The 14,352-nt window shown below is 40.5% G+C and overlaps 2 protein-coding genes across 3 annotated transcripts in view; both read right to left on the bottom strand.

Annotated features, from left to right (window-relative positions):
- Positions 1–14,352, bottom strand: part of nrros (negative regulator of reactive oxygen species) — a 326,601-nt gene that overhangs the window by 220,729 nt on the left and 91,520 nt on the right. The window lies entirely within an intron of this gene.
- The window catches only part of vav3 (vav guanine nucleotide exchange factor 3), a 107,806-nt gene that overhangs the window by 33,108 nt on the left and 60,346 nt on the right, over positions 1–14,352 (bottom strand). For both annotated transcript variants that reach the window (XM_079576020.1, XM_079576019.1), the window contains exons 8-15: positions 14,154–14,257; positions 12,871–12,970; positions 12,327–12,422; positions 8,658–8,726; positions 8,124–8,210; positions 7,912–7,997; positions 6,071–6,203; positions 697–806 (exon numbers count right to left, since the gene is read on the bottom strand). In XM_079576020.1, coding sequence (XP_079432146.1) covers positions 697–806; positions 6,071–6,203; positions 7,912–7,997; positions 8,124–8,210; positions 8,658–8,726; positions 12,327–12,422; positions 12,871–12,970; positions 14,154–14,257 — 785 coding nt within the window. The remainder of the gene's footprint in view (positions 1–696; positions 807–6,070; positions 6,204–7,911; positions 7,998–8,123; positions 8,211–8,657; positions 8,727–12,326; positions 12,423–12,870; positions 12,971–14,153; positions 14,258–14,352) is intronic.

The following is a 14,352-nucleotide window of genomic DNA, read 5'->3' on the forward strand; positions in this document are numbered from 1 at the left end:
GTGAGAAAAATGTGATAAAAAAGTGACAAAATATTGACAAAAATGTGATAAAAATGTGACCAAAAAAGTGATAAAAATGCGATGAAATAGTGAGAAAAATGTGACAAAAAAGCGACACAAAAGCAACAACATATTGACGAGAAAGTGACAGATATGATAAAAAAGCGACAAAAACGTTAAAAATGCAACAAAAAAATCCATAAAAGAACAATAAAAAGTGACAAAAATGTGATGAAAGAGCAAAAAAAATGTATTATTATTATTTATTTTTTTAAGTGACGACAATGCAGCGACAATGCGAGGAAAAGGTTTTGTTTAGACGAGCTTTGTAAGTCTTGAGGCGTTACAATATGCTTTTTCATTTGAGTAAAGCTGATCTGGAGAAAATGCACTCGGTGAAGGTGTTATGAGGTTTATGATTTTCCACAAAAAGGTTCAGTCATATAGAAAAGGAAGTGAATGAATCATGTATCCCTGATTGTTAATGTGTTGAAACTGCTCCTCTGCACCTTCAGACCTTCGTAACTGGCAGATCCAGGACTTTAATGTGGGTCTCTCCATTTGGCTCGCGTCCCTACACTCAAGTGCTCCAACGAGAAGAACCGGTCGAGCCGTTTTGCCTGTTGCCTTTTGATGCCAACCCTGTTATCACTTGTCACGCGCGAGACACACACATCCAGGGCCAGCAGCACTCACATCGCCATGCCAAACCGCTCCAGCCACTTCTTCTTCAGCTCCTTGGTCTTGAAGAAAAACTCAAATCCGTTCTGTCCCTGGTTATGCGTGAGGTAGAAACCGTAGGACCACTAAAAGACAAAGGCAGAGAGAGAGAGAAAAAAAATACACAACATTATTTCAACACATTCTTGGTGAAAGGAAAACAGGAAGGGTGAACTGGTGGGGAAAGGGGGGGGGGGTTGGGGTTGCGGGAGCCAAAAAACGAGGCAGGATGCGAGCGGGGACAGATGGAGGCTGAGGAATGCAGAATGAAAGAGCGGTGCCTCGGAGACGGCGAGGAAAAGACTTGAAAGAGTTGGAGTGAAGTGACAGACGAGACCAAACAGAGGAGAGACAAGGAGGAGATGAGAGGACGGCGTACAACTGCTGGGCATCGGCCGCTCAGCGCAACCCTGACAAGTCCACGGGCTGATCATTATGCACCGACAACACTCCAGCGTTCTACTGTTGGTCTAAAGGCGTGTAAACACAGCTCCATATTTCATATTGAGGCTCTTAACCGCAGCACATTAACCGGGCTCATAGCCACCCATACAATATTCACCCACATCTAAGAGCTTCTTGGAAAGAGAGGCAAAATAGTGTCAGAACAGCGACAAAAAGGCGAGAAAACTGCTGACAAAAACGTGACAAAAAAGCGTCAAAAAGAAATGTGAATAAAGATCAAAAGAGCAACAAAAACAGGTCCAAAAAGCGTCAAAATAAGACAGAAATGAGGATCAAAAGAGTACCAAAAACGAGCCATAAAGTTTCAACGAGCTCAAACGAGTTGAAAACAAGACAAAAAAAGCATCATAAAATTGACAAAAATTGACAAAACTGCTGACAAAAACGTGACAAAAAAGCTACAAAAACGAGATGTAAATGAGGATCAAAAGAGCGACAAAAACACGTCCAAAAAGAGTCAAAAACAAGACAGAAATGAGGATCAAAAGAGTGACAAAAACACGCAATTAGTGTCAAAACTACGACAAAAATGCATCCAAAAAGCACCAAAAACGAGATAAAAAAGCATAGCAAAACTGATGAAAAAGCGACAATAAAGTGACAAAACTGCTGACAAAAATGTGACAAAAAAGCGACAAAAACGAGATGTAAATGAGGATCAGAAGACTGCCAAAAAAACACCAAAAAAGTGTCAAAACTACGACAAAAAAGGTGACAAAAAAAGAAAAACAAGATCAAAATGAGGATAGAAACAAACAAAACAAAAGCACGTCCAAAAAGTGTCAAAAACAACACAAAAAGCATCATAAAATTGATGAAAAAGTGACAATAAAGCGACAAAACTGCTGACAAAAACATGACAAAAAAAGCTACAAAAACAAGAAGTAAATAAGGATCAAAAGAGCATCAAAAACACGTCCAAGAAGCATCAAAAAGGCACCATAAAATGGATGAAAAAAGAAACGACAAAAATGCAACAAAATAGCAACAAAAACGTGATGTAAATGAGGATGAAAACAGAAAGAAAAAAAAGCATCAAAAACATTTAGCAGCTTTACACTGGTCTATAGGCTGTAAGCTCCAGTCAAGAAGTTTTTAGATTTGGGTAAAGGTTAAGGCGGGGTTAAGGGGTAAACATTGAAACCTCATCCTTTTTTATATATTTGTAATCTTTACAGAACTGGTTTATGTCGCATCATTCTTCCGATGAAAGATGCGTGTTGATTTTTGAACCATTAAATCTATTAGTCCATTTTTTGCCCGCCACAGCATTGCGCCCCTTCAGCCAGTCGGTTTTGAACTTGTGTGAAGGCTCGAGACTTGTCAGCCTCGCAGAGCACTGTCAGGGAGGCACACAGCCGACCCGACGCATCGTTCCTACTGAAAAAAAAAAAAAAAAAAAACGCCAAAGGAAGAAAAAAGAAATTGCCGCTCGACAGAAGCTTTCCCCCCACGGACTCCAGCTCGGCATAGATAGCGTCTGGATACCAATTTGTAAAGAGGAAAAGGAGGAGGTGTTTGTCTGTGTTTCTGTCGGCTTTGGGCTTGTTGCGGAGCAGGAGATTCAAACATCAGATTGGGAAGTAGCAGGGTGTGAGAAACTGTGTTGTGCTCATATACAATGATAGTACAGCTCTAAATCAACGTTGCAGAGACTGAAGATGTATGCTGCATTCACTAAACCGTTCTGACTGAAACAGAATTTGTTGCTTTGAACCGGGCTCATGGCTTTAAGACTCTTATGTGTAGGTTTGTGTGTTTTTTAACCTCTTAACCCCCTATTTTAACCAAGCACATTTTTTATCGCCGCGTTGTTGCTTTTTCATCACTTTTTTATTGCCAGCTGCATTTTTGCCGTCTGTTTTGCTGAGTTTGAAATGCTTTTTTGGTTGTTTTTTCATCACTTTTTTGCCGCCTGTTTTGTTTTTTTTTGTAACCGTTTTGTTGCTTTGTCATCACTTTTTTGATGCCTGTTTCACTGCGTTTTTGCCGCCTGCTTTGTTGCATTTTTGATGCTCTTTTGTTGTTTTTTCATCACTTTTTTGATGCCTGTTTTGTTGGGTTTTTGACGCTTTTGTGTTGCTTTTTAGCACTTTAGTTGCCTGTTTTGCTGCTTTTTTGCTCCCTGTTTTGTTGCGTTTTTTATGCTTTTTTGCTGTTTTTTCATCACTTTTTTGTTGCTTGTTTTGCTGCGATTTTGCCGCCTGTTTTGTCTTGCCTTTTTCTTTCTTTTTTGTAACCGTTTCGTTGGTTTCTTGATGCTTTTCTGTTGTTTTTTCATCACTTTCCAGTTGCCTGTTTGCTTGTGTTTTTGCTGTCTGTTCTGTTGTGTTTGTGTTTCTTTTTTGTCAACCCTTTGTTGCTTTTTCATCACTTTTTTGTTGACATTTTTCCCATATTTGCAAACCTTTGGCTATAACGGGGGAACAGTGCCCTACCTGTCCACCCCTAACACACGCCCCAGGGTTATCACAGACTCCATTTTCCAAACGTCTTCCCTTCAAACCTTTACACACAACCTGTCAAATCACATTAAGTTCATTGTCCAAAAGTGAATGACTGCGAGACTCGCCCCTAAACATATTTATGAATGGGCCGCCTCTAATGCTCTCTGTTTACAACCTCATTATTACCCAAATCATTGTTTCCTGGCATCTCATCTCTCATTTTGATTGGCAATATTTCCCACCTCTTGGCACTTAGCATTCACTGTGTGCGTGTCTGCGCCTGGCCCTAAGCACGGTTTAATGATAGCACCATCTGGGAGGAGGCAGGCTGCCGCAAACTGACACTGTTTCTCTCCCAAATGAACCAGAAGATGTAAAACATGTGCTGGAACAAGCATGCACCAAATTATTTAAGACGCCTTTTCTATTGAGGGATTTGCTGAACTGGCGTCACGAGTAGGATCCACTAATATAGAGATTAGGGAGCAGCGGCAGGAGCAGCCTGCAAGATGATAGCACAAGTTTAGCCCATTTTATGAAGCTATTTATTTGATAGATTGTAATGGCCGCTCGTTACAACGCAGTGTAATGTTCCTAATTGGGTTTGTCCCTGTTCCAACTTCGGCCATAAAGCAGCGATAATGGACTCAACAGAGCAAGACATTGGACTATTCGGTGAGAAGCTTGTTCATTCAATTTTACAACGGGGTAACTAGTGATCTCTGTTCATCGGTGTTTAACTACATTCAAAATATTATGATAGGGATACAGCTAAGGATGGCACATATGAGGAAAGAGCAAAGTGGTGCTGGAATGCCACAGTGACCAAAAAATATACTGCATATAGTGTCATTGCTATGTTTTTTTGCAAGTTTTGGTAGTAAACATTATTTTTCCTGATTGAAGAATGGCAATCAAAAAATGAATTATGTGGACCCCCGCCCCACCACAGAAAACTGTAACTACACTGTAAAAAACATTGACACGACAATAAAGACAAGGGGCCCAATCTTGTGTTTCTAAACGCAGGCTATAGACGAGACTTGTGCCCTGACGGGGGCGCTCTTCAGCTTCAGACATGAGCGAACGGCGATGCTATGTACAACACTGGTCGCTCCTCAAGCTTTTTCCTCCTCGTGACCATACAGACTGATAAATACATTGCTCAAAATAAAGGGGAGCTACATTGTGTTGTTCAAGGGTTCCCTTTATTCTATTTTTTTTTTTTTGCAGTATATATATATATGTTTTGGTGGCAGGTGCTGGTGTTTTGTTTACATTTCTGCGGCGTGCAGAGCCCCGTGCTCCACCAGCGCAGACAGTGTTTAACTCACAGTGGGATAAATAAAGTTTGTAGTTTATCTTGTAAGGCAGGGGTGTCAAAGTCGTTTGGGTCAAGGGCCGAAATTCAGCCCCCACGGCGGGTCGCATATATTGTAAGAGACTGTGGCCACATAAATAACAACACTTATTGTGCTTCATCAGCATTTAAATTTAAGCTGCCCCTTTGTGGCTGGAGTGAGCAAACTGGTTATTTCTTTAAAAATCCATAATTCCACACAGAAATGGGCAAGAGACATACTTTTTTTTTTTTGACATGCTCAGGAATTCATGCTCCTCAAAGGGCCACATTAAATCATCTCGTGGGCCGCATGTGGCCTTTTGACCTTGACACATGTGTTGCTGCTAATGGGAAGCAGAGGATTTTGCGCTCTTGGTGAACACCACGCTTCACCACGCCTTTTTTACTAAGCAACGCCCTCAAGGCCACAGGTCGCAAGCACTGATGCAGGAGGTATGTGCTGCATCTTTCTCTCTCCCGTGCGCTCCCGTTTGTAGATTTGTTATTGAGGGAAGTTCCGCATCCCGTGAGTGATGCTGCTCCCGAACAACACGTGACCGCAATAAATAAATCTGATTGCACAAGCTTGTTTGAGTTTCCTACTGCCGCTAATGAGGGGCGTGGGAATCAGTCTGGACTCAACAAATGTATAATTGTGAGACTTTCTTGAAATGGTTTTGCAAAATGTTATGTTATGGTTTATATTATCCCTACGCACTCTTTGGCTGTTGCAGAATGTTTCCGATTTTTACCAGTACAACAAAATATCCACGAGCGCCACAATGTTCACCAAAATACCCGATGAACACTGTGAAAGCTGAGTCGATATCTTTCCAAGGCCAGAAAAAGTTGAAAAAAACATGCGTCTCTGCAGGTGCACACAGGAGAAGGGTTCACAGAGGAGACGTACGCCTGTGAAGTCTGAAGCAAAGGGCAGCCTGTGTTCAGCTATAACATGAATTTTCCATGACTTTCTTTCATGAAGAGAGGACGTATTTCCATGACCCGGCGACGACGAAACTCTCGACTTAAAAAGCAAAATCCTACATACATTATTGAGTGTAATAAGAAGTGTGGCTGTGACGCCGGTGCTGACCTTCCGGCTCTCCTTGTCCGACGTGGGATTGTTTGTGATCTTAAACAGGTGCAAGTCGATCACCTCCTTCATCTCGTAAACATCTCCACGCCGCTTTGAGACGATCACAGCAGCATCGAACAAGAAGATGTGTCTAAAGAGAGAGAAGAAATGGAGAACTTTAAAACTGTAAATGAACTCCATGCCTTGATCATGGGTCAGTGGTGAGTTTTGTTTTCCCCTTGTCCATGTGTCACCCCTTTTTCAAGTCCAAGTCCCTCAAATTCTCATTGTTCGAGTCCAAGTCACATACGTAAGGGGTTTCTAAACTTTTCAGGCCTCTACCCCCAAAATTACCATGCAAACAATTGAGGATCCCCGGTTTAAAAGTATGTATTTACACTGTTTACTTTGTAATTAGACCTCCATTCACAAATCACTAGTGTCCGAGTCCAAGTCAAATCTAGCACATTTTTAACCCCTTAACCCGTGACTTAATCCATATTTTCTACAGTTTTATCCACAGCTTCTTGACTGGAGGGTTTACAGCCTGAAAGCTAAAGAAAGATAAGAACGGCAAAACTCATCTAAGCTTCATCCTTGTTATGATTGTCAAGTTTTTGTCCTTTTTGGTTGTGTTTTTTTATTTTTTTTTATCACATTTTCATTGCTACATTTATGTCACATTTTCATGACTTTTTTGTCACATTTTGTTCACATTTTTGTCATTTTTTGTCATTTTTTCTTTGCTTTTTTGTGGCATTTTTGTTACATTATTGTCACGTTTTTCTTGTCACCTTTTCACTGCTTTTTGCCCTCATTTCGTTTTTTTGTTGTTGTTGTTTTTTGTAACGTAACAACCAAAAATCAATCATGACAATCAAAACGTGGAGGAGGCTTAGATCAGTCTTGTAGGTCTTAGCTTTCAAATGATGCGTTACTCTGGCTTAGAGGCTGTCAGATGTCAAGAAGCTTTTAGATTCAGGAAAAGCCGAGCTGGAGGAAATGTGCTCCGTTAAGGCATTGGTTAAGAGGTTAAGCAACTCTTATAAAAGTATAATTTACAAAAACAGATATAGAAGCGGTCGGTGCCACGTACTTGAGAGAGCCGATTCCTGTCAATAACTTGAAACAACTCGAGTACTGTTTTCAGAGTCCAAAATAACCACTGTGTTTGATGTATGGCTCTCATCAAGAGTGGAAGAGGCAGCAGTGACCCAGTGAGGCATATGAGGAATGACGGTTTTCAATGTTTTGAAGCCATACAATCTGTTTGAGAGGCAACACATGTACTGACAAATTCCAATCAAGCTCACGAGATACTTTCATTCGTTTTGCATTATTCCCAAAATAAGTCCTTCCTTCATGTGTTATAAAGTCAGAAAGAGAACGATCCTCTGTTTGTTTTTGTCACTGCGCTCTACTCATAATACCAATGAGACTTCATCATGATAGAGTGGCTTCATATTGAAATTAAAATAGGTCTAAACACTGCTATGCAAAGATATAATCATGAGCATCCACTTGTTTGTTTGTTTGTTAATTAAATTAGCATAACATTCAGTGCATTGGTGTAATAGATAGAGGAAACAGGCCAAATCAGTTACGGGATTACACACATTAAATACTATTATATCATCTCAAATCTATGCTGGATCCTCCAAAATATCTCCATAGTTTACCTCCAAAGATTGATAGAAATGCATTCAGGGACTCAAATAAAGCGCCTCACCATGTTTGCAATAATGATGAGCAAAGCATGTTGGGAGTGTTTTGTTTAATATAAGTTACGGGTCACGTTTTTTCAACTCCGACAGTCGTTTGTCTCCAAGCACACGCCACATGTCAGTCAGTCATCTCACCGATCCTGTTTGGCTCGCTTGTCCACAGAAGACACCCGCACTTCCCCATCGCCTTTGGGCCGGCCGTAGTTCTTCAGAGGCTGGTTCTAGGAAAAAGGGGGGGGCAAAAAGGAAATAGGAAAGGGATGTCAGATATACACACAATCATAGGGCTCTTCTTTCTTTCCACGGCTGGAGCCCGGATCAGCGCTGGTGAACTGTGCGGGGCTTACCAGGTTTTCGATGGATTTCTGATACTGATCTATCTCTCGGAGCGTCTCGTTGTCTCGCTTCACCTCGTTCACGTATTGAGCCAAGTCCTACACCCACAGAATACACAACCAGAGACTTTTACTGGAAATACCAGATGTGTTTTATAACACTGGGTTACTGTACAATAGTAGTAGATACAGTAGCTTCTGCGCTTTACCCCATACCACTAACTCCAGGACTTCCTTATTCTGCTGACATTAATCTCTTTATTATTGTATATCCATTCTGCAATCTTGAGTACCATAATTATCAACCATCTGTTACATGAAAGGGGGTAGGAGTACATACATTTTTTAACTTCTTCCTACTATTATTGAGCATCCACAGTTCTGTACATGTTGCAGTTGCTAAATAAACTGAACTGTACAATTCAATGCTGTTTTGTTATGACCAAATTACAAAATGTGTAATAATTGCCTACGTATATTATTATTTATTATGTTTTTGCATAACTAGCCAGATCCACTGACCGCAATGAATGTAAATAAGTGTACCTTCATTGCATCCAGTGCTTTGCGCAGGTTGCTCTTGTCCATGGAGTCATGTGTGTGTTTCACCAGCTCCTAATGAACACAGACAAATAACAGCATTAATTACATCTTTGGAAGATACTTCTACATTATTTTGTCTGCATTCTGATCATTTCATTGGGACAGATGAGTAAACAATGTGATGAAGGATTAGGAACTTTCAGACACCCAGATTTAAAGGGACTAGATGCAAGTTCGTCATTTTTATACTCACTACTGCCACCTCAGGTCTTACGCGTAACTGCAGGTTCTATATTAAGCTCGTGCATGACGGCACTTCGGACCTGAATTAACAACTTTTTGAGTGACAGTGCAGGATTTTAGAGGCAGTTGCGGTGAACAGGTCTGGGCTCATTCTACACACTAAGCCACGCTGCCATTGTGGGCCAACCTGACCAGCATGTTTTTGGAGGTCAGGGAAACCAGAGCACCCAGAGGAAACCTGGCTGGCTGCCTTCAGTGCTCCTCTGATACTCTGAAACGGTGCAGCGCCTCCTGGTTTTGTCCCTGTTTCAGAGCGTGGTGTCAAGCACTGGTCCTGTCCTCCACCTCCACCTCCTCCTTCCTCTTCCTCCTGCACAGCTTCCTCCGCCCCACGACAGTCTTTCACCATCTTTCTCAACAGAGCTGGACACAACAGCCAACTCCTCTGGACTTAGGTGGATGACAGAATCTCCTGCTAGATCTTGAAGTGGGCGGAGACGCACATAGCTACACATAACTGCTCATAATTGCAGAATATTAGCGCGTACTTTATAAATTTATAGGCTTATAGTCACATTGACATGGCTGGAGGATTAACCTTTTGTGCATGTTTTTTAGTGGTGGAGAAAACTAGAGCACCTGGAGGTAACACAGACACAGGGAGAACTTCCACACAGAAAGGCCCAACCCATCTGAGGATTGAACCCGGGACCTTCCTCCAGTGAAACAGGAGTGCAAACCATTGAATCAAGATACAGTATACAGTATATAGATGTCTCGCTTTATCAGATTTATAAGCATCTACAAAATATGTCTTACATAAATTTACTCTCACAGAAAAGCTGCAAAATTGATGAAAATAAAATAGCGTGTAAATAAAATGTGTCCCTAACCAACACCCTACAGGCCAAATAAAAATAAATCACAGAATTGTCACATCCCATGGAAACTGTTGATTCAGTGGCTTTAGATATGAAATGAAAAAATGTAATTGGGGAAAGAATCCAGTCCTGGGAAATACATCAGATAGCGGCGTGCGCTATCTCAGGTGCGTGCCCATCTGAAATTGCTCGCTCGGTGGCTGCCTGCTGCGTAAACAAGACATCTAGACCCGAGCCGGGGGTGGATAAGGGAGGAGGCCATGCATGTCCTTCATAACGGGCCCATACAAATACACCGGAGGAGGGAGATATCCGTGTGCCTGCCACTGCTCAAATCCCAGTGTCAGTCAAGCTCAACCGGGGCATTATTATCAGCAGCGCGGGCGACAGGGGACTATTCATCACCGAGAGAAGATACAGAGGGAGGGAGGGACCACCGGAGCAAGATGGAGTTACCGGAGGAGTTATGTTGAGGTAGGTTTGAGGTAAGAAGAGGAGGAGTGATGAAGACAGGCGAGCAAGGAACGACGGTGGAAAAGACGCAGCGGGAAACTGACTCAAAGTACGTTCAAAATACAGGTGCACATTACCAACAGTGAAGCAAATAGTAAACAGTCGCATACGGCACTTACTAAATCTACAAATCTACTTGGGCTAACAGTGGCTTAGTGGTTAGACACTTTGAACCCACTTTTCCTCAGTGAGTGTGGTATATATAGCCATGTATACAGTTCAGCCTGTCACGATAACATAATCTAAAGTTCGATATATTGAGGCAGAAAACTATTGTGCTGAACGATATTACTGAAGACCTTTTAATGCCACAGAACTTACTTTGGGCAAAAGATAAAGCATTAGATTACAAAAATGGGAGGAAATGCAAATAGATGCACTGATGATAGAAATTAAGCCATTAAGTGGCGTTTTGCAGGGATACAATTATCAGTGTAATAAGAGTAAGAGTCAGTATAACATGGGTTGTGTAATATAGAATGGTGCAATATGGGTCAGTGCAATATCAGGACAGTCAGGGTTTGTACAAGTCGATGAGTTTACGTTAATGTTTTCTATATTGTCCACTCTTGTTGTTATTGTTTGCTCTAACATGATGTGATCACTGTTCTCGCCTGTTCTCTGTACATAGCCTGTCTATAGTGTACTGTATGTTTTTACTAACTTGTGGGTAACACCAATCTGCCAGGGGGTCTGCAGATAGAAATTAGCCTCAGGCTATAATCTGGCATATTTACATTTGTAAAAATGTTCATTAATATGTATGGTCCCTCCTTTTCAGATAAATAAATATGTACATAAATTGAATGATAATGAACAAAGACTTACAATCTCTGAGTGTGGTGAGTGAAGAAAGAAATAATGCAAGGTTCTTTAGGTTCAAGGTGTTGCACATGAGTAAAGTTAAGATGTATTATCTAATCTGACTTTTTTATACAGGTAAAGGAGTGTTTTTTCTTCCATGGGTACTTTACTTTCCATAAAAGAACAACAAAACCATCCACAAACAAACATAAAACCAGGAAAAGGCAGTTAGATTGTCTTGTCCAAGGACACAACGACCAGCCTTTTGGAAGTAAAAGTCACTGCCAAGATATTACAGTAAAATACTAGTGTAAAGCCATTACGAAATTCAGAGCTTCTCTTACCAAAATAATAATAATAATAAAATCTATTTATCTTGTTTAATACAATAAAAGTTTAAATAGTAAGAAGTGTCATTTCCAACATTCTTAACACATTTCTAACATCCTGATTCTTGTATTAGTTAATGCAACAGACACAGTGCATCTACAACTGGAAGATATTCAGCAAAAATCTCAACTTTAATATCCATATAAATGTGACAAATATTTCTAATGCAGCCAGTGTCGGAGAAAGAGAAGATGAAAGCCATTTGAAACACTGCATTGATGTGGCTTTAAAATGGTTAAGAATACAACACTAGGCTACTTCAGAAATCCACCTCTGACTGGCATCGTTTTCGACTTGAAATGTTTTTTTACGCGCCTGCTTTGAGTGGCCCGCTGCTCTCCTCCAGCCTGCATCACTCGTCTATCACTTCTCCTTGAGCGTCTCAATAAAACAGCGATTACTCACAAAGCAGGGGCCATAACGGTGCGGCAGTCGCAGGCGGCGGGGTCTAAACACGGACAAGAGCGCCCCCAGTGGACAGCCTCGCACATTGCCTCACATTCTTTAAGCCTGAGTGACAGTGAATGAGGCGCTGATGGGTTGAAAACTCCCTGATGGGCTGTGTCTGTCATCCGCGCATTTAGTCAAGACTCTCCGCTTCAACTTTATGTCCTTTTTGTCATTCAAACTGGCTCCACTTGACATTATATAAAAGTTAAAAGTGAATGATAGAAAGAAATGGAAAATGCTGCGCGGCGATGACAGAGAATTAAGTGGCTGTCAAGAACTAAAGCTAAAAAAGGAAAAAAAAAAAACTAGCCTATGTGAAGCGCGCACTGCGTTTGTCAGCAGTCTCTGACAAAAATGGGGGGAATACTATAAATTGGGAAATGCGTTGTACCTGTAGAAGTAGATGGTACTTCAAAACCCGCTGCATCGGAACCACAAGAAGGTCCCTCAAGGTAAACTTGCCGTAGTTGGCCCGCTTGGAACATTCCTGTGTTAAAGCGTAAATATAACATTCAAAATGATTATAACTTCCTCACAGTAGAAATGTGTTTGGAGGTATTTTTCCCCAATAATGAAAGAAATGCTTGTATTTTATAAGTCATTTGAAACAGAGCAATGACAATGAAAGAGGAGAAGCAAAACCAAACACATTTTGCCTGAATTCTTGATGCATTTAGTAAACATTATGATTACATTTATGGCACTATAGCTCATGACAGTTAGTAAATCCTAAGCTTTGTAAATGTATTGTTCACGAAAGGACAGTGAAAGCAAAACCACCACAAGAGACTGCAGTAAAGAAATCTCTAAATAAGATCTAATAAAAATCCCCTGCTGCAGTACCACAGAGTGACACATGAGGGCGCTGTCAGACCACTCTCAGACAGTGAAGAACGAGCCCGTGCAGCTGTAATTCATCTCTCAAAATATTTTACCTCTAACTTCATTCTAACGTCCTCCCGGTCTTTACAGATGTCGTCCAGTGTAGCGATGGCTATCTCCACTTGGCTGCAGTACTTCCCATAGATCAGTAACCTGCAACACAATCACATGGTTAGCATTTTTTAGTCTGATATATAATAGGTGTTTGTGCAAATCTACGTATTTGGTTTTCAAACACTACTAATCCTACTTGAAATTGTTTATTTTTAACCTCTTAACTCCCAAAATGAACTAAGAATATTTTATCCAGTTATTTTCCAGATATCCAGGCATTACTCAAATCTAAAAGCTTCTTGAAAAGAGCGTCAAAAAAGAGTGATGAAAACGCACCATCATCACTTAAAATAAGTGCAACAAAAAAAAATGCAACAAAAATTTGACAAAAATGGAAAAAAAATCAAATAAAAGCAGCAAAAAAATTGACAAATTTGCAACAAAAAAAATGCAACAAAAAATGATGAAATAGTATAATAATAACACGTGACAAAAATAGGACGAAAAGTGACGACAGTGTGGCAACAAAGCACGGAAACACGAGGAAAAAAATCAGTTTTGTAGATCTTAGCTTTCAGATGAGGTGCTACACTGGCCTGTAGATTGTAAGCAGCTTTTAGATTTGGGTAAAGCCGAACTGGAGAAAATGCGCTCCATTAAAGAGGGGGTTAAGAGGTTAAGTTTTAAATACAGTAGTTATCGCATTAGAAAAATGTCAGCTGCTGAAAGATATATTATTCAAAATTTGGCCAAGTGAAATGGCATTTGTCGATATGGATCGACTAATGGATCAATCAATAGCCAGCACTGTTGCATTGAATGTAGTAAAGGTGTCAACATAATTGACAGTATTTAAAGGTACACTGCATAACATTTTGCACTACTGTTGCCATCAACACATAACTTGCTCCTAATGATCAGCTCAACACAGCAAATGCTACTTCTGCAGTGAGTAATCAAAGAATGGATTTGGATGAGGACCTAACCTATTTAAATCTCAAAATCTGGTGCCTTTAGTCACATCTCCATGGAGACGAGCTGGAGACGTACCCACTCCCAGTAAAGCTTACAGTACATATCTTACATATCGTAGGAGAGCTGAGCCTCATTTATGTTTGTTTGTAGATTTATGAGGTATTTTTCAATGATGAAAATATCTGTCATAAAATAAATGCTTGTATTTCAATTTTATTTATTGGGTAAAATGCTATGAGGTGTGGCTTTAAATGAATTACTGTACCTAAAGCTTTGCAGGCCAGTGCTTAGTGCATAATCGTCTTACCTTTCTTTGAAAGTGATAAATATCTGGTACAGGTTTTGGGCACTTCTGTGTAGCACTGAGTCTTGGATTTCGAGCAGTAAACTTTTATGAACTTTGACCAGCTCCTGAAAAGCAATGTGAAGAAACATCACAATGAACAAAAACATGTTTACATTTTACATAAAGATGCAGCAGATATCGCTAAACATAGACCCACGTA

This window comes from Gobius niger, assembly GCF_951799975.1.
Source record: "Gobius niger genome assembly, chromosome: 18".
NCBI classification, from domain to species: Eukaryota; Metazoa; Chordata; class Actinopteri; order Gobiiformes; family Gobiidae; genus Gobius; species Gobius niger.